The sequence below is a fragment of the Nycticebus coucang genome, chromosome 6, assembly GCF_027406575.1.
Source record: "Nycticebus coucang isolate mNycCou1 chromosome 6, mNycCou1.pri, whole genome shotgun sequence".
In the NCBI taxonomy this organism is placed as follows: Eukaryota; Metazoa; Chordata; class Mammalia; order Primates; family Lorisidae; genus Nycticebus; species Nycticebus coucang.
In genome coordinates, this window is record NC_069785.1 from 112,687,331 (window position 1) to 112,715,120 (window position 27,790).

A 27,790-nucleotide genomic window follows, 5' to 3' on the forward strand; every position below is an offset into this window, starting at 1 on the left:
GCATTCCTATAATACAATGCTTTCTGCTTGTCAGAAAGCACTTAATATATTAAGTGTTTAATATTAACCCATTAAATCCTCACAAAATCTTACAAGGTTGGTACTATTCTCATTGTATTATGAGTAAACTCAAGCATGGAGAGATTAAGTAAATTGCTAAGGTCACAGTATGCTGGGATGTGAACCCAGGCAGTCTGTCTCCTGAGTCCATGTACAAACCACTGTACAATGCAAAAGTGTGCTGGGAAAGCTCACTTTTCATTTTTTACTCTTTATGAACTATAAAGGTTATTTCACTATGAGTTGAGCTCATAGTTGTATAAAGATATGAAGTTGCTGTTGTTCAGTAATGACTACTCTTCTCTCAGTAGCGAGGCAGAGGGTGGTATCCTAGACAGGGCCAGTGAGCTTATAATACTGAGGACATAGGCCAAGGCAAGACCAAGGGCTCAGACTTACTAGGACCACAGTCTCTGTGATCTCAGACATCATAGCATTTTCGGTGCATGATTGATTCATTAAGTTGTGTTTATTTAATCATATTTCTTTAATAAAGACCTGGTAGACTTTGAATAGAACCACAGCCTTTTGAGGCTTTCAGATTCTCTAAGATCTACCCTGTAAGATAATGCATTTTACCATATTTACAACAAACACAAGTTATATAGTTATTAAAGAAATATTCATGGGGCCTTGGTGTGTGTCACACTTTATGGGGGAAAGACACGATTGCAAGAGGGACTTTACCTAACAATTGCAATCAGTGTAAACTGGCTTATTGTACCCTCAATGAATCCCCAACAATAAAAAAAAAAAAAGAAATATTCATTAATGAAAATCAAATCTGAAATGAGAAATGTTATAGCATTATTTAGATTACTGAAGAAGTTTTTCATTTATAGAAATCTTTCCTTCTGAGTTACACAAAATGATACCTCCCCTTGGTTATTTTAAATTACTTGTCATTCAAAATTTTGATTTTAACTGTACAATGACAGAGAACGTGAGGCATATCAGTGTCTGAGCACATGTAGGTAGAATGTGCGTGTGACCTGCCAATTATGTCAGGGCAGGTGCTAAAGGGAATTTTTACATTTGTTCTGCATTTTCCCTTCCCTGTGTTATATATAAGTTGATGCTATTAAGTTCGTGCTGCCAACAGAAAAACTAGTCTTGAGCATAAAGAATCTGTAACTATGGGCGGTGCCTGTGGCTCAAAAGAGTAGGGCACTGGCCCCATATGCCAGAGGTGGTGGGTTCAAACCCAGTCCCGGCCAAAAACTGCAAAAAAAAAAAAAAGAATCTGTGACTAAGGGGAAAATAAAATCTGCAACTAAGGAATTCTTTAGGGAATCATCTGGTGAAATTTTTTGTTTTTTTGAGACAGTCTCACTTTGTCACCCTTTGTCGAGTACTGTGATGTCATAGCTCACAGCAACCTCAAACTCTTCAGCGATTCCCTTGCCTCAGCCTCCCGAGTAACAGGAACTACAGGTGCCTGCAACAACGCTCGGCTATTTTTAAAGACGGGGTCTCCCTCTGGCTCAGGCTGGTCTGGAACCAGTGAGCTCAGGCAATCCACCCATCTTGGCCTTCCAGACTGCTAGGATTACTGGCGTGAGCCACTGCGCCCAACCCCATCTGTTGATGTTTTAACAAAAAAATAATTATCCCTAGTGTTTGAAATAACCTATTCCTTATAGTCATAATAAGATAATCCAGCAGTGCCTAAGTATAAGGTGAGGCAAATGAAACAAAACAAATAGGATTTTAAATTATTCAAAGTCATCAGAATCCCAAGTTAACAACGCTGTTTTACTCACTATGCCTAAGGTGGGAAAAACTCCTGTTTTGCTTCTTTATTTTAGAGAGGCCACACCATTCTCCCTCTCCCCTGTAAACAGTGTTTTTTTCTTTCAAACAAAACATTCATTTTAGAACAGAGGTTTTCCTCTAGTCTTTGCCAGGAACCATATAACTGAACGGAGTCCCTAGGGTGACTGTCTGGGGGCAGTCTCCCTCTGAACACCACACCTGTCCAATACAGTAGGCTAGAGGTCATGTGATTTATTAACGTTGCAAACTGAATTTAGTTCCTCACGGTGAAGCTGGTGTTGACTTTAGAGTTAACTTCTCAAACGACTTAGACTTGTTCTGACATAGAATAACCTATGTAAAGGTGAACTATACAATAATAAAACACATGTGATACTTTTGGCATCTGTTTCAGTTTGTATCATTATTTATTGCACAAGATTAATTTCTTAGTGACAATTAAATTTCATCACAGTGCACTTGGGTCCTGATCAGGAAAAATAAAAGTCTATTAAGAACAGCAAACTTTGTAGATGTATTTCCTAAAGATATATTTTCTTTTGACCTGAGGTTAAATATTAAACATTATTACTATTCCGTGCATTTATTAGTCCTTTATTAAACCATAGCTGTGTACATTAGTATGATCGTGGGGCACCATACACTTGGTTCATAGATCGTTTGACACATTTTCATCACATTAGTTAACATAGCTTTTGTAGCATTTTCTTAGTTATTTTGCTAAGACCTTTACATTCCACATTTACTAGGATTCACATATACCCTTGTAAGATGCACCACAGGTGTAATCCCATTAATCCCCCTCCTTCCCCCTCCCTTCCCCTCCCTCCCCTCCCTTTCCCCTTTCTCCCTATTCTTAGGTTGTAACTGGGTTATAGCTTTCATGTGAAGGTCCTACATTAGTTTCATAATAAGGGTGAGTACATTGGGTACTTTTTCTTCCATTCTACACCATGGAATATTATGCAGCCTTAAAGAAAGATGGAGACTTCACCTCTTTCATGTTTACATGGATGGAGCTGGAACATTTATTAGTCCTTGATCTGAGATTTTTGATTAGATTACTTCATATCTGTGTCGATAACATATCAGCATCCTCTTCAAATAAGGTAAACAAGGAAACTTCAAAAGTAACTACAGGGTTCCTTCTTGGTGTACTTAACACACACACACACATAAAATAACTACAGGGACTGATACGTGTTGAGCACTTTAACATAAACTGTAATTATTATTCGCTTCCTTTAGCACCAGGAGTTCCAAAGGCAATACTGATGCATAAACTTACCTTGGAAAAACTCGTTCTCCAGCAGGGGAGCATCCCAGGGAGGCGGCATGCCACTTTCCTCCCTCATGACTGCTGGCTTGGGGACAAATGCACTTTTGACTGGTTGATTTTCCAGAGCTGAATTGTGTATTTTTGCCTGCTAATTTTAAAGTAGAAAACACGATATTATTTCTGACTTTTTCCAGCCAAAATTTTGCTCCTAAACTGTCCCAAGTTTAAAAGTTCTAATCTAATAAGTACAAATAAAATTTCCTAACATGTATTTTTGTAATACATGTAATGTTTTGTTTATTTTTCTGCCATTTTCAGCTGACCATGAACTTCTTCATTCTTACTTAATTTTTTTTTTTTTCTCTCTCTCTCTCTTTAGAGACAGGTTCTCACTCTGTCACTCAGGCTGAAGTGCAGAGGCATGATCAAAGCTCACTGCAGCCTTGAACTCCTGGACTCAAGCTACCCTCCCACCTCAACCTCCCAAGTAGCCGGGATTACAGGTGGGCACAAAAATGCGCACTTCATTTTTTTCTTATTTTTTGCAGAGTTGGTCTTGCTATGTTGTCCAAGCTGGTTTTAAGCTCCTGGTCCCAAGAGATCCTCCTGCATCAGCCTTCCAAAGTGCTGGGATTACAGGCATGAGCCACTGCACCCAGTCCACATTCATTCTTTCAACTGTGAGTCTTCAGGCAAGATACTGAGCTGCTCTCTGCCAAAGTTTCCTACAAACTTCAACAGTGCTACATAAATCTTAGGGGAGTTCCTTGCAGGCAGGAAAGAAATCAACCTCTTCTTGAGTTACGAGTGTTATCCCCACGGCCCCAATTGCTGGGATTTTGGTTTTATGAATATTGTACCTATTCTATCAATAGCCTGTTAGCTAAAACTTGGAGTGGACCTTAAGATTTGTGAGTTTTAGAGATTTAGGAGGGGAAGTGTTTCTATACAGAAGTTATCTAGGATGGTAGAACCCCTCAGATAGTTAAAGAGCAGATTTAATAGTTCTGAAACAATGGCACTAAAATGTATGATGATGATAAAAGTCTTTAAAAAAAACTATTGCTAATTTTTTAACTAAAAGATTTAGGAGAACGATATAAAGCCAAAGTTGTTGTCTTTTTTTTTTCACTCACTGCCCTACTTTCAAGCTTTTATTTCTCTTCATGACCTTGTGGCACTATCCACACCCACATCTTCACTTTCTTGGGCCAAAACTCCATTTGCATTTCCTCTGTGAAACTGGCTCTATCCCTCATGACTCCACTTCCTGCACTCATCCCTCAACAACTCTGATCTCTGTTTTCAGATTACTCTGCTGTCCAGTCCTTGCCTCTTAAATACTTCTCCTCTCCACTTGATGTTCACCATTGCATATCATCTCATCTTTAATGCTTAAGACCAAAGCTCCTTACTTTTTAACCTTTCCAAAGCTCCAACTTTTTAATTTCTCCATCAGAAATTAAAGAGTCTGTTCCACTCTGAAGCCCAGGTACCAACAATCTAATATTTTCACTCCTGCCTGATTTCTTTCTCAAGATGTAGGTCAATTATGTCTTACAGACAACTGCCCAAATTTCATTGACTTGTGATTTTCAGTTCTATGGGCAAGCCACAACTGACTACTCTCACAGAGGAGATTTATTAATATGGAAGGAACTTTCCCATGATAATTATTAGTCCTTAGATATAATTTAACACACTAATATAAAATTCAGAAGTAGATAAATATTAGAAGTAAAACATAATGTAGTGAGATATCAGATGGAAGTTATAAAACTGAAACTGATCATTTGCAAAATCAGATGAATTAAAACTATTTCCTCTGCAATGCCGAGACTGATAAGGCAACCACTCTGCAGTGGACCACAGCATTCCTGAAGTATATTCAGGAAAGACATGGAGATTCTCTTAAAAAGGAATTTGAGAGTGTATTCTGCGGTAAAACTGGCAGAAGGCTAAAGCTGACCAGACCAGACTCCTTGGTGACCTGCCTTGCACAGGGGAGTCTACAGAGTAGCCCCTCCATGGAGATCAAGTGATCGGACTGAACTGCAATCCCTCGAAATCCAAACCTGTTGTCTGCAATCCCGGAACTCCGCTCTGATAGTCTGACTCGAGAGGGACACGCCTGAAGTTGATGGGACTCCAGTAAGGACTTTGAGAGCACATTTTGTAAAAATATTTATCTAGAACAAAATACTTATCCACTAATGTCCTCTTAGACCATTTGGGGATAAAGACATCTTGATAATTAGTAAGTAATTTTTCAATTATCTGTCTGATTCCATCATGTTTTCTTAACATGATAACATAAAAAATTAACATCCTTTGTCATTTCTTTAGTCTTAAAAAGTACATTGCTTTTTACTTATTTGCATTTTAAATATTCCCCTTTAGCAACTGGAACAAGTTAAATTGTTCTTCACTAGAAAGAGTTTGGAAATTTTATTTTATTTGTTACATCACTCCCCTTGTAATGATTTCCAGTCGCATGGTGCTGTGTTTCCAAATGCAGTACGATTTTAAACCTTTTTGGTGAACATTTTCCAGAGACTTCTTTTAAAGCTACTTTGACCATAAATGAAATGCTGTCTCAGTGGATTTCATAAATGCCCACATTTCCAAAATATTGAGCCATTACTTCGTGTGTAATAAACTGTGGTGTTTGGAAAAAATAAATAAATAAAACTATTTCCTTTTACTCTAAAGTATAGCAAAGTATTCCCTTTTATTCCCTGCCTAATTTCTTTCCAGATCTTTATTTGTAATAATAATTAGTCACAGATCTTATAAATCTATTCTTCCCAAATCTGCAGTTTCGACAGTTGATTTGGAGTAGATAGATCTGATTAACAGAATATCAAGCATCCTTGTCTCTGAACCATTTAACACCTGAACAAACTTCACATTTTTTCTTTGTAGACAGAGTACATTCCTGATGGCTTCCAGGATCACATTCCTCTGTAATGAAAACTTACAGAGAAACAAAAAGCGCATGAACTGAGGGCTCATGTGAAGAGACGACCCCCTCTAGGCTGGGAAGGGTTTCTACCCTTTAGACACCCTAAGCATAACTTCCTTGGTATGTATTTCTGCCCAGACCCTCTGCTTCAAGACCAACTCTACTCACCAAAATGTTCAGGGTGCTTTAGCACATAAGATGTAAATTATATAGTTAATTAAGAGAAAATATTGAGGTTTTATTGATGCTCAACTCTACAAATATCATTTCAATGTCAGTCAATGGTAGGTTTCAGGCGTAAAGAAGACTGAGCACGGCCACTGCCGTGTGGACGCCTGACTTTTGTCTAAGCCACATGTGATATCGCATTATTATTATTATTGTTATTGCTAGCAGAAGCAACTAAATATTGATTATTCCAGGCACCATGCTAAAGGTTTTATATGGCTTACTTTATTTCATTATTTGAACCACCCCACGAGGTTGCTAACTATTATTACCCCTACTTTGAGCAAACTGAGGTTTCAAGAGGTCAGGGCATCTGCCTCAGGTCACACTGCTGAAGGGAGAGGATTCATTATCAGTCTGTCAGGGTCCAGAGCCCAGGCTGAGTCACCTGATTAGGTTTTGCAGCTCTTGGTACATTGTATCCTAGCAGGAGGTACTCTCTGAAGCCACACACAGGTCAAACAGCTGCTGGGAAGTTTCTAAATCCCTCCAAGGCTCAGAGAAGGCGTGATCCTCATCAGAGCTCAGACCTGAACTCAGACGCCCCTCAAATAATGCTCCATGCCAAGGACCTGAAGCCATAGAAGGTGAAGGCCACTTCTTATCCCTAGCCTAAAGGATGACATTTAAACACCTCTTTGCAGCAATATTCTGTCAAAATCCTTTTCCAGGGTGAGCACAGTGGCTCACACCTGTAATCCTAGCACTCTAGGAGGCCGAAGTGGGTGGATTGCTTGAGCTCACAAGTTCTAGACCAGCCTGAGCTAGAACGAGACTCCATCTCTAAAAAATAGCTGGGCATTGTGGCAGGTGTCTATAGTTGCAAGCTACTCAGGAGGCTGAGGCAAAAGGATTGCTTGAGCCCAAGAGTTTGATGTTGCTGTGAGCTATGATGCCACCGCACTCTATGGGGGCATGAATGTCAGACTTTGTCTCAAAGAAAAAAAATCCTTTTCCAACATTTGATGTAAACCTTTTCTCCTATCTCTGTTCACCTGCCTTGTGCTCACTACACACAGTTCCCTCAAATGTCATGTACTTCTTGGCCTCTGGGTCTCTGCTCCTGATTTTTGTGCTTTCTCCTCTTCTAGAAAACAGCAACTTGTCCTTCAGAGTCCAGTTCATACATCACTGTCCCTATAAGTCCTTCTCCAACTCTCCCAGGAAAAATTAATTCCCGTAGTTATCTGGTTATCTGTTCTCTAGTATTGTACTTATTAGGTTATATTGGAAGTTGTTTACATTCTTTTTTTTTTTTTTTTGAGGCAGAGTCTTACTTTGTCGCCCTGGGTAGAGTGCCATGGAGTCATAGCTCACAGACACCTCAAACTCTTGGGCTCAAATGATCCTCTTGCCTCAGCCTGCCAAACAGCTGGGACTACAGGCACCCGTCACAAGGCCTGGCTATTTTTAGAGATTGGGTCTCGCTCTTGCTCAGGCTGGTCTCGAACTTGTGAGCTTAGGCAATCCTCCCTCCTCAGCCTCCCAGAATGCAGGGATTATAGGTGTGAGCCATGCTCCAGGCTGGAAGTTGTTTACATTCTGTCCACTTGTGCATTACCACGAGCCTTCTCCCTTTCCTCCCTACCAAAATTTCAGTACCTACTCTGATCTAGAAAACCAGAGATTCAAAGACAAATAAATCAGGACCCTGAAGTGGACAACCTGTAAATGACCAACAAAGCATAGTATTCTCCAAGCGAGCACCCAGCCTGACCTCCCATCTGAGAGGCTGGTTAATATCAAAACCAAGACCACTTTTTCCGGGACATTTCCTTCTTCTAAACACATTGTTTTTGTATACTATGATTTGCTACTATTTTTCTTATATTTGAACAAAGTTACTCATTCATTCAGTTTTCAATACAGTTTTTAAAATATTCTCTCACTGGATCCTTACAACAAATTTGTGAATTATAGATTGTCATTTCCATATTACAGATGAGAAAACTGGTATCTCCTGTAAGTGCCTACTTCAGTCACATGAGTAATACATGGTATTCACCTGCTCTGATACCAATCCCTGTTCTTGTCATTATGTTTTTTAATGTTGTTTTACTAATATACATATCCTTAGTTAGACGGTAAACTCTCCAAAGAGGGGAACTTTGTCTTAGACATTCCTTGCCCAACATTACATGTGGCATGATACACTGCATATATTTATAAAGTGATTTATGACATACCAACATGGGAAACTATTTAACATTTCTAGTATATGTTATTACAAAAATTAAGACACTGAAGACTGATAATATTAGGACTCCAATAGGTTCAAATCTAGGCTCTGCCCATTAATAGCTATATGACTTTGGGCAAATTACTATTTTTAAAATTTCAAATTAATATGAGGGTACAAATTTTTAGGTCACATTGTTCTCACTTCCAAGATAAAGTTCAAGTTGTAGAAGAGCCCTTCACCCAGGGGGCATGCTGAACACCCTCACATTGTGCACATTAGGTGAGATCCTGACAGTTACCCTCCCTCCTCCTGCCAATCGTCCTCCCCCTCCTCCCTCCCCTCTCTCCTTTCCCCTGCCCCTTGCTAGACTGTATTTGTGTTTAATCATTCATGTGATCGTATAATTATTTATATATTGGTTTCATATTAGTATTGAGTGCATTGCATATTTTATTTTCCATTCCTGAGATACTTTACTAAGAAGAATGTGTTTTAATTCCATTCAGGAGTTGAAAATTTGTTAATCCATTCATGGGTTGATGGGCATTTGGGTTGCTTCCATGACTTGGCAATTATGAAAAGAGCTGCAATAAACATTCTGGTACAAATGTCTTTGTGGTAAAATGATTTTTGTTCTTCTGGGAGATACCCAGTGATGGGACTGCAGGATCAAATGGAAGGTCAACTTTTAGTTCTTTGAGAATACTCCATATTTCTTTTGGGTAAGTTACTTAACCTCTCTGTACCTTAGTTTCTCTCTTGGTAAAATTAAAATAACAGCAATAATAACAACAACAACAAAACATATCCACAGGCATGAGTGAAGATTAAGTGAATTTATAGTTGTGAAACATTTAGAACAGGGTCTAGCACTGAGTTAGTCCTTACTGTTGGCTGTTCCTTTCTTTTGTGGTTCCAGAGAATTTCTTAGAGACCTCCTGCTGATACTTATAGCCCACTGAGCAAGGAAAGTCTCCCACAGGGTTAGAGGGCAGAGTTTCAAACTTCTGGCTTTCAAGATCTCAGTTACATTCTCAAACTTGGTACATAAAATAGACTGAACAAAATGAGGCCTTTACACAACTCTAATTGACTGATACTGTTTGCAATTCTGACATCAGCAGACAAACGATCCTTCCTTCCTAGAGCAACCTTAAGGTATCTGAGGCCTGCTCAGGCAGCCAGACCAGCAGGGCAGCTGTCAGTGCTGCAGCCCGACACCGAAGCCATCAACTGCCTCAGTAAAGTCAGCAAATAAAACTTTCAGGGTGTTCTAAATTCCTGCTGTGTCTGTTCCTGCATAGGTCGCATCCACCAGTACAACTGTCCCTTAAAACCACCCAATAATTTCTTCTTCCAGTTACTGAGTACTCAGGCTGTGCCAGAGCGTGGGGACACTCAGGTGAATGTGACATGGTCCCTGCCTCAGGGAGTTTGCACAAAGTCAGGGGAAAAGCCAGTGTGGTAAGTGCCACACTGGAGGGTGCTCCTACGAGTCCAGAGCCGGCAGTTTCACCTACAAGAGACCCATCCAGAATCCATTCAGATAGCCCGAGCATGCTGCCAAACTTCGTACGATATACCTGACACCCCCACCCCACCACAGAGTGCTATTTAGTCCAAAATGTCAATTGTGCTGAGGCTGAAAGAAACCCTAGGCTAGATGATCTCTACATTTTTCTCTAGCTCTAAACATTCCGTTTTTTGAAACCCTTTGCTTCTTTTAAGCATATGCCAATGAACATAATTTTCAAGTTCTCAAAACCTCAGCATCTTCATCTTTAAAAAGGGAACAGTAGGCCGGGCGTGGTGGCTCACACCTGTAATCCCAGCATTCTGGGAGGTCAAGGCAGGTGGACTGCTTGAGTTCAGGAGTTTGAGAACAGCCTGAGCAGGAGCAGACCCTGTTTCTACAAAAAAAACAAAAACAAATAGCCGGTTGTTGTGGCAGGTGCCTGTAGTCCCTGTTACTCAGGAGGCTGAGGTAAGAGGATCGCTCAAACCCAAGACACTGAGGTTGCTGTGAGCTATGATGCTACAGCACTCTACCAAGGGCCACAGAGTGAGACTCTGTCTCAAAAAAATAAATAAATAGGAAGAGTAATGGGACCTACTTCATAGACATTCTCTAGTGGTTGAGTGAAAGGGTCTACGTGAATAAATCTCCATTAGAGTGTACCAGCTTTTGGTACCAGCATTGTGGTTGGGGCTGAAGCATAAAGAGCAGAGAAATAGGGTTCACTGTTAAATTCCGAAAGAAGAGGTAGCATAGTCACCTCTGTTTACACATGCTCGTCATCAGAATTCTACCCCTGGATTTTGTGAGAGCGAGTGCAGGTTGCAGTGCTGAGACCACAGTAAATCAGTGAGTACCTTTGCTCTCCTTTTCACACTCAGGTACCTTCCAGAACTCTCCCTTTCTTTCATCCCCAAACACATGAGTTAGTTACACAGAAAGATACAGGTAGTATAGATCAAAAGTTATGACCATGGAAAAGCAGACATAGGAAACTCAAACCCTCTCCATCCCGGAGGCCTATGAAGACAGGGATAAACTTAAATTTCAGCCTTTGAGAGAGGTTGTGGGTGTGGGGGTGGGGTGGGGCGTCCCCTCAGGCAGATCTGTTCCAACCTCTCACCTCATAGTGGCTTCCTCTTTAAACACAAATGGTCAGCACAAAGCTCATGAAGGGTCCAGTCCAGACCCACCTGACTAACTGGAGGGGCTGTGGCTACCTCCAGTCTCTTCCAGGCAACCCTCAGGGCTGTCCAGAAGGGACACCAACGGCCAAGTGGAAACACCATGCTCCCTTCTTCCTGGCAGAGCCTACTCTGCTCAGCTTGAGCATTTTAGGACCAGAGCCAACAGGAAATCAACCACGACTGGAAACTGAACTCTTGAGTTGAAATCTTACCTTCTAAAGTAAATTTAAAACTGAGCCGAGGGTAATCCTACTTACGTAGGTACCCAGCCTAGAATGAGGTAAATTCTAAATTTCTTGGTGTAAGTTCTCTGGTTACTTACCCCAGCAGTTCTTCCTGCAGACACAGGAGATCCTACACGGCTGTCCCATCTGTGGAAAGAATTTGAAAAAGTTTCTTTAAAAAAGAGCCTTTTACTAGGAGAAAAAGCAACAGCACATTTCCCATTATATTTTGATAACTTGAGAAGATATATTTTTGATTATCTATAAAAAGACAATTCTTGGTTAGTGCATTGTTGAAAAAAAATTTTGGAAAACTTTTCTAATGATTGCTCAGAATCAATGTTTTACATCTTTGTCACTCAGGTTGTCAAGAAAAAGCTACATTATAGTAAACTTGTATTTGAGCACAGCATGGAAATACGGTAAAATGCAGCAAACTTGTTGAGTATTCCTATGTGTCAGGCACTGTTTTCACGATATTTGCACATGTTAATTCATTTAGATGTATCACTTCCTTGAAGTGGATAATATGGCTACTCCCATTTTACAGATAATAAGATGGAGCTTCACACAAGTTTGAATACACTGCCAAGGTACACTAGTCAGCAGCTGAGCCAGGAGTCAGGCACAAGTTGTCTAAATCCATTGCCCTCCATCTGAGCCAGAAGGGCCTACTGACTCTCCTTTCAAATGGGAAACATATTTTCTGTTTCTGTGTGTTTTAATTTATTTATTTAATTTATTTTTTGAGACAGAGTCTCAAGCTGTTGCCCTGGGTAGAGTACCGTGGCATCACAGCTCACAGCAACCTCGAACTCTTGGGTTTACGTGATTCTCTTGTTGAGAATCAACGAGACTTGAGACTACAGGTGCCCACCACAACACTTGACTATTTTTTTGGTTGTAGTTGTCATTGTTGTTCGGCAGGCCAGGGCTGGATTTGAACCTGCCAGCTCCGGTGTATGTGGCTGGCGCCCTAGCCGCTGAGCTATAGGCACCAAGCCCTGTGTATTTTTATTTTAAAGAACAATTAAGTCAGGACCACTCCATAAGAAAAATTGCTTTAGAGTGTTTATTTTTATAAAAATGTCTAACTTACTAAAAAACCATTTTGGAGATGAACGAGTATATTTTTGCTGTTTATTTTGCTTCTCTGAAATTCAGTTAGAAAATTAATGGGCGGCGCCTGTGGCTCAGTCGGTAGGGTGCCGGCCCCATATACCGAGGGTGGCGGGTTCAAACCCGGCCCCGGCCAAACTGCAACCAAAAAATAGCTGGACGTTATGGCGGGCGCCTGTAGTCCCAGCTACTTGGGAGGCTGAGGCAAGAGAATCGCTGAAGCCCAGGAGTTGGAGGTTGCTGTGAGCTGTGTGAGGCCACGGCACTCTACCGAGGGCCATAAAGTGAGACTCTGTCTCTACAAAAAAAAAAAAAGAAAATTGAGAAGATACAAGACATAGGCCCAAAGTTGAGAAAGATTTTGATCTTTTAAATCTACAATCTTATGCCAAGGAATGCTATTCTGGTTCAAGATTTAACAAGCTATAATGACTCAGAGCTCTGTATGAAATCAGCCCTCTCCTCCGTTAAAAGAACAGCGTTAGGATCAAGAGTTAAAGGAATTGGGATCCCAGGTCAGATTAGTCAAAGTGGCAAGGTGCAGTTTCTTTCATTCAAACTAGCACTTTCATACAAACTCATGGTGCAAAGATTGAACATAAATCCTAGTAGACCAAATGAATTTATACTTTTAAGATATCCATTTGTTTTTCATAGTTTATCTCATATTTTAAACAAAAAATGAAATTAATACCATGGTATGTGGCACACTTTCTCAAAGGACTCAACTACAACTCAGACTTTACCTTACAAACACAAACAATGTAATTTAATTGTATGTACCCTGTATTAACTGAAATTTTTATTTATTTATTTATTTATTTATTTATTTTTTTTGTAGAGACAGAGTCTCACTTTACTGCCCTCGTAGAGTGCCGTGGCGTCACACGGCTCACAGCAACGTCCAGCTCCTGGGCTTACGTGATTCTCTTGCCTCAGCCTCCCGAGCAGCTGGGACTACAGGCGCCCGCCACAACGCCCGGCTATTTTTTGGTTGCAGTTTGGCCGGGGCTGGGTTTGAACCCACAACCCGCGGTATATGGGGCCGGCGCCCTACTCACTGAGCCACAGGTGCCGCCCTTAACTGAAATTTTTTAAAAAGAAATTAATACTATCTTTTTTTCATATTACTCTGAAATACTAGCTCTACTAAAGAAGTTAAATGCTGGATTTATTTTCAGTCTTCTTTTCCACGCAGATTTAGTGAGCCTCATTTCTCCTACATGCCACACACTACAGGGGCCTCTTTGGAGGAGACAGACGTGACTGAGACAAGTTCTCTGAGAACTTTTTTTTTAACGTGATATGGCTATCTTCAATAGAAAAATAGTCTTTGGCTCGGCGCCTGTGGCTCAAGCGGCTAAGGCGCCAGCCACATACACCTCAGGTGGCGGGTTCGAATCCAGCCAGGGCCCACCAAACAACAATGACAACTCCAACCAAAAACAGCCGGGCGTTGTGGTGGGCGCCTGTAGTCCCAGCTACTTGGGAGACAGAGGCAGGAGAATCGCTTGAGCCCAGGAATTGGAGGTTGCTGTGAGCTGTGATGGCATGGCACTCTACCCAGGGTGACAGCTTGAGGTTCTGTCTCAAAAAAAAAAAAAGAAAGAAAAATGGTCTTTGTAGATGTAAGCACAGCATAATCTTTAAACACTAAGCATGTTTGTCCATATGACATTTAAAATCATCTTTAGATTGGTGGCATATGAATTTCACTTGGGAAATACAAGCAAGAATCCAATGTACTCAATTCTCTGAGAACATTTTTTTTTTTTGAGACAGAGCCTCAAGCTGTCACCCTGGGTAGAATGCTGTGGCATCACAACTCACAGCAATCTCCAACTCCTGGGCTCAAACGATTCTCCTGCCTCTGCCTCCCAAGTAGCTGGGACTACAGGCACCTGCCACAACGCCTGGCTATTTTTTTTTTTGTTGCAGCCGTCATTGTTGTTTAGGGGACCTCAGGCTGGATTGGAACCCGCCAGCTCAGGTGTTATGTGGCTGACACGGAGCCACTCTGAGAACTTCTAACAACAGGAAGGATTAAATACATAGAGAAACAGAATACAAGCCAACATCTGATAAGACCAACAGAGATAAGTGAAGTACCCTGAAAAATGCAGCGGGCCCAGCAAGCACTTCTGGGATGAACAGAGAGGCGACAGGGAGACAATGGCAGCTCAGCTGGTACAAGAGGCGAAAGAACTGTGGAAGGAAAACCTTTGAGATGGGAATGTTGCACGGGAGGTTGGGAATGGCCAGGTAATTTAATATGCCTGCAGCTAGACTACATGTCAGATCGGGAAGATTCTTTCCTGAGGCCTTTCGGGCTGCGTCCCTCAGGGTACTTGCCCACGGCCCAGTGCTCTTCACCAGTTCCAAAGACTCTCCCTGTGACTGGGAATGAGAGCAGCAGGGGCAGGTTTCTGGGGCTGGCAGGTGAGTGGAAGATGCAGCTACAGGGCCAGAGGAAGCCTGTAGCACAACTGACACCGGCTGCCACCAAGGGCAAGGGCATGCGCACCAGGAAGGACGTGCGCTCATCTAAGGGTGTGCGTGACCGTCGGAGTCCTCCTGCACCTAGGTGGAGAGTGGAGCACGTGGCCGCTCTGGAGGCCCACTCCCAGGTTCCTGAGGTGAACAGCTTCTACTTGGGAGAGTGAATAAAAGCAAAAGTCATATCATGAAAGCTACACTGGTAAAAGCTAGCTGAACTTGGTCATTCAGATGATGCCAAGGCACCTTGTCTTCTGCGTTTATTCACAAGCCCTGCTGATGCCACGTCTTTTAGAGTTCTCACACATTAACATAGCCTCACTTCGTCTCTAATTATTCTGCTTAATATTAAACTTCACAGCTGCTCCCCTGGCCACCTTTCCATTCTTCATACCTCCAATAGAAAGATCTGTCTGAAATACAAATTTGATCTTAGCAATCCCTGCTAAAAATCTTAAGAGGTATTATCCAAAAATCCTTATGTGACCCAAAGCTTTTCTTTTATCTGGTGAGCCTCCCCCACCACACACACAACCCTTAAACTCTCATCTCGCCACACTCATCCAGGCGTCCTCAAACTTTTTTAAACAGGGGGCCAATTCACTGTCCCTCAGACCGTTGGAGGGCCGGACTATAGTTTAAAAAAAAAAAACCTATGAACAAATTCCTATGCACACTGCACATATCTCATTTTGAAGTAAAAAACAAAATGGGAACAAATACAATTCACACCGCTTATGTGGCCCGCGGGCCGCAGTTTGAGGACGCCTGCTCTAATCCTCCATAGGCCCCTATATCTAGACTTGCCAAATTAATTCCACCTTTGTTCAATATTCTCTCATTTTCATACATTTGCAGTGACTATTCAGAAATGATTCAATAGAGTGGGGCTCAAGAATATTTCTTCCTGACCAGAGCCCTAGGTGATTTCCCCTCAAGTGTTGGTGGAGCACATGCGAACCACTGATCACTCCACCTGGATGCCCCTGGCTGTTCAGACCCTATGCGTCCAGGGTAGACTCCACACCCTCTTTCTAGCCTCACACCTTCCTACCCAATGAATGCACAGTCCTGTTGGTTCAAACTCAGAAATCCCTTTCACATCCACCCACACCTCTACATCTCCCTGCCTTAACTCTAGTTAAGACATTCACCGTCTTTTGCTTTTATTATTGCAATAGCCCCTTAAACTGTCCTTCCATCTCTAGGCTTTGCCCCAACCCAGTCCATTCTCTATACTTCAGCCTGAGTTATCAGTATAAACTGAAACATGCCACTTCCCAGCAGGTTTCCATTTGCTCTCAGATAAAACTTGAAATTCTTTTTTGCATCTGTGATGCCCTGTATGACGAGGCCCTTCCTGCTTTCCAGCCTTATAACTCATGTCCCTGTGTCCCTCTGCCAGAGGGAATTTGAGGTCACTAGCCTATGCACATACTTTTATTTTACCCAAAATACTTTTCTACCACTTCTTTGCCTAGATAACTAGATATGTTATACTTGAACAATCACTATAAATGTTCTTTTTTATAGGAACTGCCCAGACGTGGTCTGAGATCTGTATCCCTCACCTGTCCTCCTACAGTGTGTGGATCTTCCCCATCTTACCATTGTTTTGACTGTTTCTCTATTTTCTTTTTTTTTGTCCTCACAAGAGGAATGCAAGGCCTATTTTATTCCACGGTGCTATCCGTGGTATTCTTCAAGCAGGGTTTTTTGTGTAAATGAATGAATACATTCATTCTTATCCTTACCACATCTGCTTTCCTCTTACTTTCTTCATGATCTTCTACCTAGTTCCACAAGTCAGAATGGAAAGCTCATTTCTCTTCCTCACCTACCACACCCAATTGGCTCTCATAATTCTGTTCTAAATCTTGCACAAATCCGCCCTTTTTTGCCTTCTTCATTGCCTCTACCTTGTTTTAGACCATCACTATCTCAATAGTCTCTTACCTGGTCTCTCTGGCTCTGGTTTTTCCCCTCAAATCTATCCTTGTGCTACAGCGAAAGCAGAGCTCCACGGCCGGCACGGCTGGTGCTTCTTCCTCATGGTGGCGAGTCATGTGCATGGCAGGACATTTAGCAGCATCCTTGGCTCCCATCCCCTGGAAATCGACTGCACACCCCCTTCAGTTGTGAAAACCAAAAACATTTTTTTCGACACTGCCAAACATCCTTCAGGGGACAAAATCACTCTTGGTTGAAAACCACTGAGCTAAAGTGATCTTTCTACACTAATACTGATTACATCACTTCTCTGTTCGAAAACCAATGGAAAAATATACACACATGCACATATGCATGTGGAAGTATACTGAAATATTAGTATATTGAAATATCCGTTTGCCCAGATATACAGGTTGTTTATCTGTTATGGAAATGTAATAAAGAGTAAGTGTGGTGGGTGGTGCCCGTAGCACAGTGGTTATATGCTGACCACATGCACCGAGGATGGTGGGTTTGAACGCAGCCCAGGCCAGCTAAACATCAATGACAACTGCAACATAAAAGAAAATACCTGGGCATTGTGGCAGGCACCTATAGTCCCAGGTACTTGGGAGACTGAGGAAGAGAATCGCTTAAGCCCAGAGACTTTGAGGTTGCTATGAGCTGTGATGCCACGGCACTCTACCCGGGGTGACAGCTTGAGACTCTGTCTCAAAAAAAAAAAAAAAAAAAAGAGTAAGAGTGGTATTATTTTCAAAGTGATTAATGGCTCCCCACTGCCTACAGGATCAAGTTCAAGCTCCTTCACAAGGCATTGCATTGCATATTTATGTAAAAGGTGCCTGCACTGTGGCCTCTGCCAACAACTCCTCCTACCCCAGCTTACCAGATCTCACCTTTACTGGGTCACTGAGCCCAGCAGTTGAATGCCTGTTTGCTCCAGTCTCTGCACCTTTGCTTCCACTATTCCTTTCGACAGGTGCAGCCTCTGGACTCTTAATTGCCTGGCTCAGTCCTATTTGTCCTTCAAAAATTGGCCCTTCTCTTCCAAGGTCTCTGGATGCTCCAATCTGAGCTAAGGGATTCTTCTGCATGTTCTGGCAGGAATGTCATGCATTACCAGAGTACACAGCGCGTTATGCCACAATCATCCGTATCCCTGGCTGGTACCCAGGTTGCAGCTGTGCCCCCTGGTATCCCTCTGTCAACTCTAAAAAGCAGTCCTTCCTCAAGACCTTTCTATGTCACTTGCCGGAAGCTGCCATAATTCACATAGATCCATGATGGTCATGATGTAACTGGTGCTTCCCAAAGTTCTGTGGTCATCTGGTGTTCCCTACTAGATCACAAAGTCCCCCAGGTGGGGATTCTGGTTTAATTTCACTATTTTTTTCTTTATTTCATAAATTTCACTATTTTATCTCCAGTACTAACTAGTGTCTAATTCGGAGTGGGGCTTTGACAAAAGCCTAATAAATAAACGAAAGAAAGTATCATGTTGGCTACAATCACTCATGCCAGGAATTCTGACAGCCCTCACCATGGTGGAAATAAACTAAGTCGCAGTGATTCCCAAACCTGCCCAAGCATCCAAATACCCAAATAAATGAATAAAGTTCTCTGCAGCCTACTTCAGACCTTCTGAATCGGAATCACAAGGTTGGGGCCTAATTATCTGGCATGATTTTGATATTGCTGATGAGATTCTGTAAATACATCAATATTGTATTTACAATATTGGCCACCCAGGATTAAACTCAGAACCACTCCCTTTGTCTTGCTTCTCCCTGTTGCCACCACAACCTGCTGTTCATCTGTGGACACCACACCTGGGACTACGGAAGGAGTGTTTCTTTCTTTCTTTTTTTTTTTTTGAGACAGAGCCTCAAGCTGTCTCCCTGGGTAGAGTGCCATAGCTTCACAGCTCACAGCAACCTCCAACTGTTGGGCTCAATCGATTCTCCTGCCTCCGCCTTCCAAGTAGCTGGGACCACAGACGCCCGCCACAACGCCCAGCTATTTTTTGGTTGCAGCCGTCATTGTTGTTTGATGGGCCCGGGCTGGATTCGAACCCGCCAGCTCAGGTGTACGTGGCTGGCGCCTTAGCCGCTTGAGCCACAGGCGCCGAGCCAGAAGAAGTGTTTCTTAAAGAAGGATCTTGGCTCGGTGCCTGTGGCTCAAGCGGCTAAGGCGCCAGCCACGTACACCTGAGCTGGCAGGTTCGAATCCAGGCCGGGCCACCAAACAACAATGACGGCTGCAACCAAAAAATAGCCGGGCGTTGTGGTGGACACCTGTGGTCCCAGCTACTTGGGAGGCGGAGGCAGGAGACTCTCTTGAGCCCAGGAGTTGGAGGTTACTGTGAGCTGTGATGCCATGACACTGTACCCAGGGCGACAACTGGAGGCTCTGTCTCAAAAAAAAAGAAGGATCTTATTTTCTCTACTTCCCCCTCAGTCTGGGTGTCTTAGAGTCCTGTGTCTTCTGACTCAGATACAGGCACTGGGCTAGAAAAGAGGAAGCACGCACAGTGGGACACCTGAATGGGGAGGTGGGGCGAGGGGTGGAAGGAACAGAGAAGGAGAGAGAGAGGGAAGACACATCCAGCAAAAGATGTGATCTGGCTTTTTAATTTTCCAAATTAAATTTGACCTTTTTGCTTATGTAACCCAGTGGTTGCAGCTAGACGGCCTAAGCTGTGTGTGCCCCGTGGATCAGGCAAATTTGGGCATGTCTGAAGAGTAGCTAGGTGGGTCCACCAAAGCTCTGTGCAGCTGAAGGACAGACGCGTCTCCTATTCATGGTGGGGAAGGCACTGTTAAAGTAACTGGGTGTCTGGAACGACTGTAGATTCTTCTTGGCAGCCAAGAAAGACTGCATTTGTAAGTTCATGGTGTACACTATCTGATACCTTCCGAAGTCTAGAAGGATGTTGTGAAATGATGGAGTTAGTGAAATTCTGTGGTAGGAGCTGAGCACCACATGTTAATGCACTAGATACCCCCATAACAAGGAACATGGAAACACGACTTAAAGGAAAATGTTGGGGGAATATGTGAAATGTACACTTTTCTTGAATTTACTGGATAATAATAAATAAATAAGGTGGTGCCTGTAGCGCAGTGGTTATGGCGCCGGCCACATACACCAAGGCTGGCGGGTTCAAACCCAGCCCGGGCCAGCTAAAACAACGACAACTGCAACAACAACAACAAAAATAGCGGGGTGTTGTGCCTGGCGCCTATAGTCCCAGCTACTTGGGAGCCTAAGAATTTGAGGTTGCTGTGAGCTGTGATGCCACAGCACTCTACTCAGGGCAATAGCTTGAGACTCTGCCTAAAAACAACAACAACAGGCTTGGCGCCTGTGGCTCAAGCGGCTAAGGTGCCAGCCACACACACCTGAGCCGGCGGGTTCGAATCCAGCCTGGGCCCACCAAACAACAATGATGGCTGCAACCAAAAACTAGCCATGCGTTGTGGCAGGCGCCTGCAGTCCCAACTACTTGGGAGGCTGAGGCAGGAGACTCGCTTGAGCCCAGTAATTGGAGGTTGCTGTGAGCTGTGATGCCACAGCACTCTACCCAGGGCGACAGCTTGAGGCTCTGTCTAAAAAAATTAAAACAACAACAACAACAACAACAAAATAAATACATAAAAATATGAATGGGAAATATTTTTCTTTTTTCCTGCGTCGGAGTGGGGTCCATCATTTACAAATACCTTTAAAGTCATAATGAAATAATTTGGGAAGTGTATTAAGTTTGGGAGGAGGAACAAATCATATCTGAAGCCCGAATGGTGAGGCTTTTTGCCTTTTTTTTTTTCTTTTTTTTTTTTTTGAAGGAGAATTTTATTTATTTATTTTTTTTTTTGTAGAGACAGAGTCTCACTTTATGGCCCTCGGTAGAGTGCCGTGGCATTACACAGCTCACAGCAACCTCCAACTCCTGGGCTTAAGCGATTCTCTTGCCTCAGCCTCCCAAGTAGCTGGGACTACAGGCGCCCGCCACAACGCCCGGCTATTTTTTTGGTTGCAGTTTGGCCGGGGCCGGGTTTGAACCCACCACCCTCGGTATATGGGGCCGGCGCCCTACTCACTGAGCCACAGGCGCCGCCCTTTTTGCCTTTTTATACATTCACGAAGTCAAGTTCCCATGGCTTCTTATCTACCTATTAAGAAATCAAACCTTTGGCTCGACGCCTGTAGCTCAAGCGGCTAAGGCGCCAGCCACATACACCAGAGCTGGTGGGTTTGAATCCAGCCTGGGCCTGCCAAACAACAGTGACAACTACAACCAAAAAATAGCTGGGCGTTGTGGCTGGCGCCTGTAGTCCCAGCTACTTGGGAGGCTGAGATAAGATAAGAGAATCACTTAAGCCCAGGAGTTAGAGGTTGCTGTGAGCTATGATGCCACGGCATTCTACCCAGGGTGACAGCTTGAGGCTCTGTCTCAAAAAAAAAAGAAATCAAAGCTTCACGGTACCATATACTTTTACTGTCTGTGCTTTAAAGTGGTGAGTATATCTGGTGAAATGGCAAAGGGCTGGGGAGGTAACCCATTATCCAGTGTTATTTCTCAGGTAAAGGTAAAGCCTAAAAGAGAAAAAGAAACTTCTCTGATAAGCAAGTTTTTTAGAGCTGAACAGAAGGCTATCTTTTGCCATCTGTTGGTTCTTTTTTCTCTGATTTGCAGAAGATCCTCTAAACTGCTTTGCTGCCTTTTTATCCAAAGCACCAAATGTGACAAAGTCAAGCCCTCGATGGCTCCTGCAAGTAGAAACTTGACTGCTGCCTGGCCCAGGATGACTGTGCCTCCCCAGCCCTTTGTCAGCCCCTCCTAGTATACTCATAGGCAGATCGGAGCTCCTGAATGAGTTTGTATTTTGAAGGTTGATTTTGTATTTTCAAGGATCAGAACTTCCAAAGAAAATTAGGTTCTACCTGAGATTAAAGAGCCCCTCACAATGTATGACACACACTTTGTATCACTTGCCATAGCAGAACACTCCCCTTAAAAAAAATACTTCCTCCCTCACATATAGGATTTATATCCAAATATTTAGGTCACATTCAAATTTAAAAATCAAAAGGACATGATTTTAAATTTTATCTTCTGAAACTTCTTAGGATCAAAACACAGTGCCTTATATTCCATACCAGCAGAATTCATAAATATTTATCAATAGAGAATAATTAATATTAAGAAAAATGTTAAATATTCCTACTTATATTTTAAAAGTAAAATGTATTTAAAGAAGATAAGTTCTGAAAACTGATAAACACATGCGTATACTTAAATTACACAATTTGTTTTGTTTCTGTCTGCTGTATGTATGTTTCAGTGTGTTTGGTTAAAAGAGCTATAAGTCATTTCAATATCTAAGAAGGAAATTTGCAAAACAAAATTTCACAAGAATTTCAATTTTTTAAAGTTGGTTTATAACCAAAATACATGACACCCAGAATTAAGATTACAGATCTTTTATCTCCTTTAACAACTTTTGCAGTAACTTGCAATACAAGCTTGGAAATAATTTGCCCAGAGAATTAACAGGTTCCTCAACTTTTCCTGGTTTATTAAATCAGATTGTTCAGCTGTACAATACTCTGCCTCAAAGAAAATCACCTAAAATACAACAGGTTACATCATAAATCCTAGCTACACCACACATTAGGAATGTTTCTTTTCCCCTTAAAAGAAGTATTCCCTGTGCAAGAAATACTCCGCAATTTTAAATCCCCCAAATGAGAGACTCGTTAGAGTCTCAAACATTTCTTACAAAGAAAAGCAACTCACCTATTTGAAGAGTATTTCCTTGCAAAGTGACTGTGGTAGAGACAGTCACAGAGATTAGGTCTACATTTTGTTCAGCTCTTCATTATTTCATCAGACAAAAACAACCTCAGGTGAAAGCTGAAAGTAAAAAAACCTTCCATCCGCCCAAGAGGGGAGGACAGGGCTTTGCCGAGTCCCAGAGCCTCATCACACGCCCCACCAGCTGCTTGCTGGCTCTTGTTTTTCAGTGCCAGTGACCTCCAACACCTTTTATTCGGTGCTGCAACGCACTCTTAATGGTTTCATGGCTCACGGAACACATCACGTGCCAAGCCAACACCTTAAGAGGGTGGGAAGCTGTAACCAGGAAGACGTGCCGAAAATATTTAGCAGTCAGCTCAACTGCACAGAAGCACAGCCTTGCTTGTTTTTCACAAAACGATCCAACAACACAATGAGTCAAGTGAACTGATTTACACAGGTCTCAACCAGGAACTACATTTCCACTGCTTCAAAAACGTTCCTCTCACCTTATATTTAAGCGCTGGGCAACCATATGGGAACAGTGGCCCTCTTATTTCTATGAACAGTAATGCGTTTCCCCCTCTGTTTTAGAACTTGATTTTCTCTACTCCTGGTAATGCCTTTGCTCATTTCATATTCATGCTCATGTAGTCTTTATACCCTACTCTCCTTATGACATACATACTCACTAAAGGAGGAGTAATTTTAATTTTTAAGTTATCTCTTCCTGGCCAAGACACAGACCCACCTCTTGGAGCAGTGGAAATAATAATTATTATTATTTTTAATAATTATTAATTATTAATAATTATTTTCCAAGGTTTAACCCATTATTCACCACATGCACCACCCCTGCCATGGCTTAGATGTTGGATTTCAGGTGAGCCAAGTTTATGGTTTTCTAAGGATTTTGTCACTACATGAGTTTAATTCCTGTTTCCTAAAAACAAACAAGTCCTGTTTCTTTTGTTACTATCTGAGTTGAAATTCTAAGAACAAACATTAAACATTCTGGACACAAAACAGGCTGCTGACCGCTGATTGATCAGATAACTTACAGGCTGTTACATGATCTGAGTTTAACTCACCCTTTCTGCCCCTGAGATTGAAGCTTTGAAGTCTCCTTTCCAGATTTCCTGAAGGAGAACAAGGAAGCAAGTGATGATCTGAAGTTCAGCCGGGAAGGAACAGATGTTGGGTTTCTTTGATTAGTTAAATTTTTAGATCTTGATGTTTGTAACTCTAAAAAAAAAAATTATAAAACTTTTGTATCATTAAAATATTTCCAGGTAAATAAATATACTTGAAAGAATAAAGGTTCGTTCACTCTTATGTCCCTTTCTCCCTTTATGCCAGTGGTTCTCAACCTTCCTAATGCCACGGCCCTTTAATACCGTTCCTGTCGGTTGTGACCCACAGGTTGAGAACTGCTCTATGCAGTCTAAAAATGGAGGTATCCTCACCTGGAGACCTCAGGAATTAAGGGCAGTCAGAGGCTTCTTTCAGAGTCCTGTGCCTCGGGTGGTTCTGCTAAGCAGAGAAAACCCTCACAGGTAGTAGGGAGGCTTTAAGTCTGTACTGGGGATCAGCGTCCCTCCTCTCATGCCAGCTGTCAGCCTTGTCATGGCCTCCATGGCTATCTAAACCCAAGCTAGGAAGTCAGGAAGCCCATTAAGTTCTCAGTTGCTTGACCACTGTGTCCTTCAGAAATTTAGTACTTTAAAATCATGGTGATAGGTATCACCTACATAACTTTTATATCAAAGCCAGCAAAGGGAAAGAAAATTAAGTCACTTAGACTGTTTCTTATTCTTTCCAAAATCTCTAGTATTTGCTACATATATCGTTTCACCTATGTATTTGCACATAACATTTACAGGTCGAGCAACCCAAATCCAAAAGTTCAAAATCCATGGTGCTCCAAAATCTTCAACTTTCTGAGTACCTATATGATGCTTAAAGGAAATGCTCATGGGAGCGTTTCAGATTTTGGATTTTCAGATTTGGGATGCTCAGTGATAAGTATATACAATGCAAATATTCCAAAATCCAAAAAGGTCCCAAATCTGGAACACGTCTGCTTTCAAGCATTTCAGGAAAGAGCAAGCCAACCTGTATATGTATAATATACACCCTATGTATAGATGATATATAATAATATATACAATAGTTTTATACTTGAGTATTAAAAACGCAAGGCAATGTCAGTATATACAAAGTCCATAATACCTTAATACTTTTAGACATGATGACTTTATAAATATTAGAGGAATTTAGGATAAGGGAAAAGTCCCCATGGTACATATGGGGCTGATCTAAAAATGAACTGTGAGTCTTTTTAGATATATTTGTTTATTACGGGTGTTATAAGATATTATCAATATGTTATAAGTTTAGAAATAGTATTATTAACACATGCTTGATGATGTTCTAATGTTAGTAATGTATGCAAGAGCACTCAGTGTGATTCTGTATCAGTAGAGAGATATTTTATATTATTTTAATATTTTGTAATTTCTAATGAACTTTGTTATTTTCACAATAGCCATACTATTTCACAATAGCCATACTAAGGTTTTAGTATCTTCATTAAATTAAAAAAATAATTGGTGAAGTTAAGCACATGCTGGTAGTCACATGGTGAGAATGTACATAGATGGCGTTTATTAGAATTCATTTACAAAGTTTACGAAAGTACCACAAGAGGGACGGACCCTCTGCTACCTTCCCTCTCCCTCTAGTCGCCTCTGATTCTTTCCTCCCCCAACTACCCCTTCTGCGCTTCCTCTTCCTTCTTTATCATCATCCCATTTGTTTAAGTGCTTACTGTGTTCTGGCTTCATACTTTACATACACAATTTTACCCAGTTCTTACGGCCATCCCATGAGGACATCTCTGGACTGAGGCAAAATGAGCAACATTTAAAGATGAGAAATTAAATACAACCCATTTAGGGTGGCGCCTGTGGCTCAAAGGAGTAGGGTGCTGGCCCCATATGTCAGAGGTGGCAGGTTTAAACCCAGCCCCAGCCAAAAACTGCAAACAAACAAACAAACAAACAAAAAAACCATTTAAAGATGAGAAAATTCACCTAATGTGCACATTGTGAGGGCGTATAACACGTCCCCTGGGTGAGGGGCTCTTCTACAAATGGAATTTTACCCTGGAAGTGAGAACAATGTAACCTAAAAATTGAACTCTCATATTAATTTCAATAAAGTTAAAAAAAATAAAGATGAGAAAATTGAGACCTACAGAGAATGAATAACTTGGATAGATGACATAGATAGAGACAAAGTGGAGAATTGAACACAGGCCTTTTTTTTTTGAATCAATGGCTGTTTTCCTAATTACTACGCCATCTTGCCTGATTCTAAAAATAAAATTGAGCCTCGAAGGTCCAGTAAAATTTCAGTTCACATTTATTTTTTTTTTTTTGTAATTCATGTCAGATTTAATAGTCTCTTCACTGATTCTTTGTACTGAGAAAGGGAAGTTTCATTGCCCCCTCGTTCTTAAGACTAACAACAAAGTTTTTATTATCTTCAACTTCTTTTTTTTTTTTTTTTTTGTAGAGACAGAGTTTCACTTTGTCACCCTCGGTAGAGTGCCATGGCGTCACACAGCTTACAGCAACCTCCAACTCCTGGGCCCAGGCGATTCTCCTGCCTCAGCCTCCCGAGTAGCTGGGACCACAGCACCCGCCACAACGCCCGGCTATTCTTTTGTTGCAGTTTGGCTGGGGCCGGGTTTAAACCCGCCACCCTCGGTATATGGGGCCGGCGCCCTGCTCACTGAGCCATAGGCGACGCCCTATAATCTTCAACTTCTTTAGTACTAAGGAGCTCTCAGTTCACATTTTTAATGTATGTTGTAAAACTTTTGTGCCTTATGACTTTAAAGTAGTCCTAAACATGGATTGGTTAAATTGGAGATTCACTGAGCCATTATTTACAAAAATATACCACAGAAAAAGAAAAATAAATAAAATTATTATTATTATTATTTTGAGACAGACTTTTACTATGTCACCCTCGGTAGAGTGTCATGGCATCACAGCTCACAGCAACCTCAAACTCTTGGGCTTGAGCGATCCTCTCGCCTCAATCTCCCCAGTAGCTGGGACTACAGGTACCTTCGCAACACCTGGCTATTTTTTACTGTAGTTGTCATTGTTGTTTAGCTGGCCTGGGCTGGGTTCAAACCTGCCATCCTTGATGTATGTGGCTGGTACCCTAAACACTGTGCCACAGGAGCTGAGCCAATAAAATTATTTTCTTACCATTTTTTGCCATCTCCTTCCTTAGCCTATATGTAAGTGGTTGTTTTAACATTTGGCTAACATCTGTTTCATTGCAAAACTTTTTTCTTTGAATTTCTTCAAACCATTCACCAGTCACTCCTTGAAGCCATCTGATATCCCGCTTTGTCTTCTGAAGTTTGCTGAAATAAAATAAAAATATCAATGCACCCTTTAAATTCATTCACGTCGCGTACATGTTCATGTGATGGATAAAACTTTACCTAATGGAAGAAAAGCATAAAATATAAGTCTAGAAAAAAGTTGACTGTAGTCAGATTTTTGTTTTCACCACTGTGTATATATTTTAGGTGTATTCTTCAAAATATAATGATAACTTGTAAGTTTTTTCCAGTAATTAAAATAATCACCAAGTCAATAAGGGCAACCTGAATTGAGCAATGTGCTAAAACCTGTCCTAAGAACATGTAGTGCAACTGAGTGACAGATGCCCTAGTGACATGCAGAAACTAGAATATTCTAGCTCTGATTACTCATTCATTCATTTCTAATGCATTAAATATTTATTGAGCAATCCTAATTAATTAAAGGTTTATTGAGGCCCCATGGAGGCTGTGGGGTTTCAACAGTGAATAAAATAGGACCCTTACTTATCCATGCAGTGGGCAAAGATAAAAAGCTAATATTCAGAGAAGAAATTATTGAATATAATGGCCTCAGACAATGGAACTCTTTAAACACAA

At 41.6% G+C, this 27,790-nt stretch overlaps 1 protein-coding gene across 5 annotated transcripts in view; it reads right to left on the minus strand.

Annotated features, from left to right (window-relative positions):
- The window catches only part of EXPH5 (exophilin 5), an 87,779-nt gene that overhangs the window by 9,841 nt on the left and 50,148 nt on the right, over positions 1 to 27,790 (minus strand). For 2 of the 5 annotated variants that reach the window (XM_053594811.1, XM_053594808.1), the window contains exons 2-5: positions 27,069 to 27,229; positions 23,874 to 24,027; positions 11,516 to 11,564; positions 3,125 to 3,263 (exon numbers count right to left, since the gene is read on the minus strand). In XM_053594811.1, the coding sequence (XP_053450786.1) occupies positions 3,125 to 3,263; positions 11,516 to 11,564; positions 23,874 to 24,027; positions 27,069 to 27,229 (503 nt within the window). Of the gene's footprint in view, positions 1 to 3,124; positions 3,264 to 11,515; positions 11,565 to 16,988; positions 17,286 to 22,782; positions 23,079 to 23,873; positions 24,028 to 27,068; positions 27,230 to 27,790 lie in introns of those variants that run through there. The other 3 variants (XM_053594809.1, XM_053594812.1, XM_053594810.1) reach the window with 3 other exon arrangements.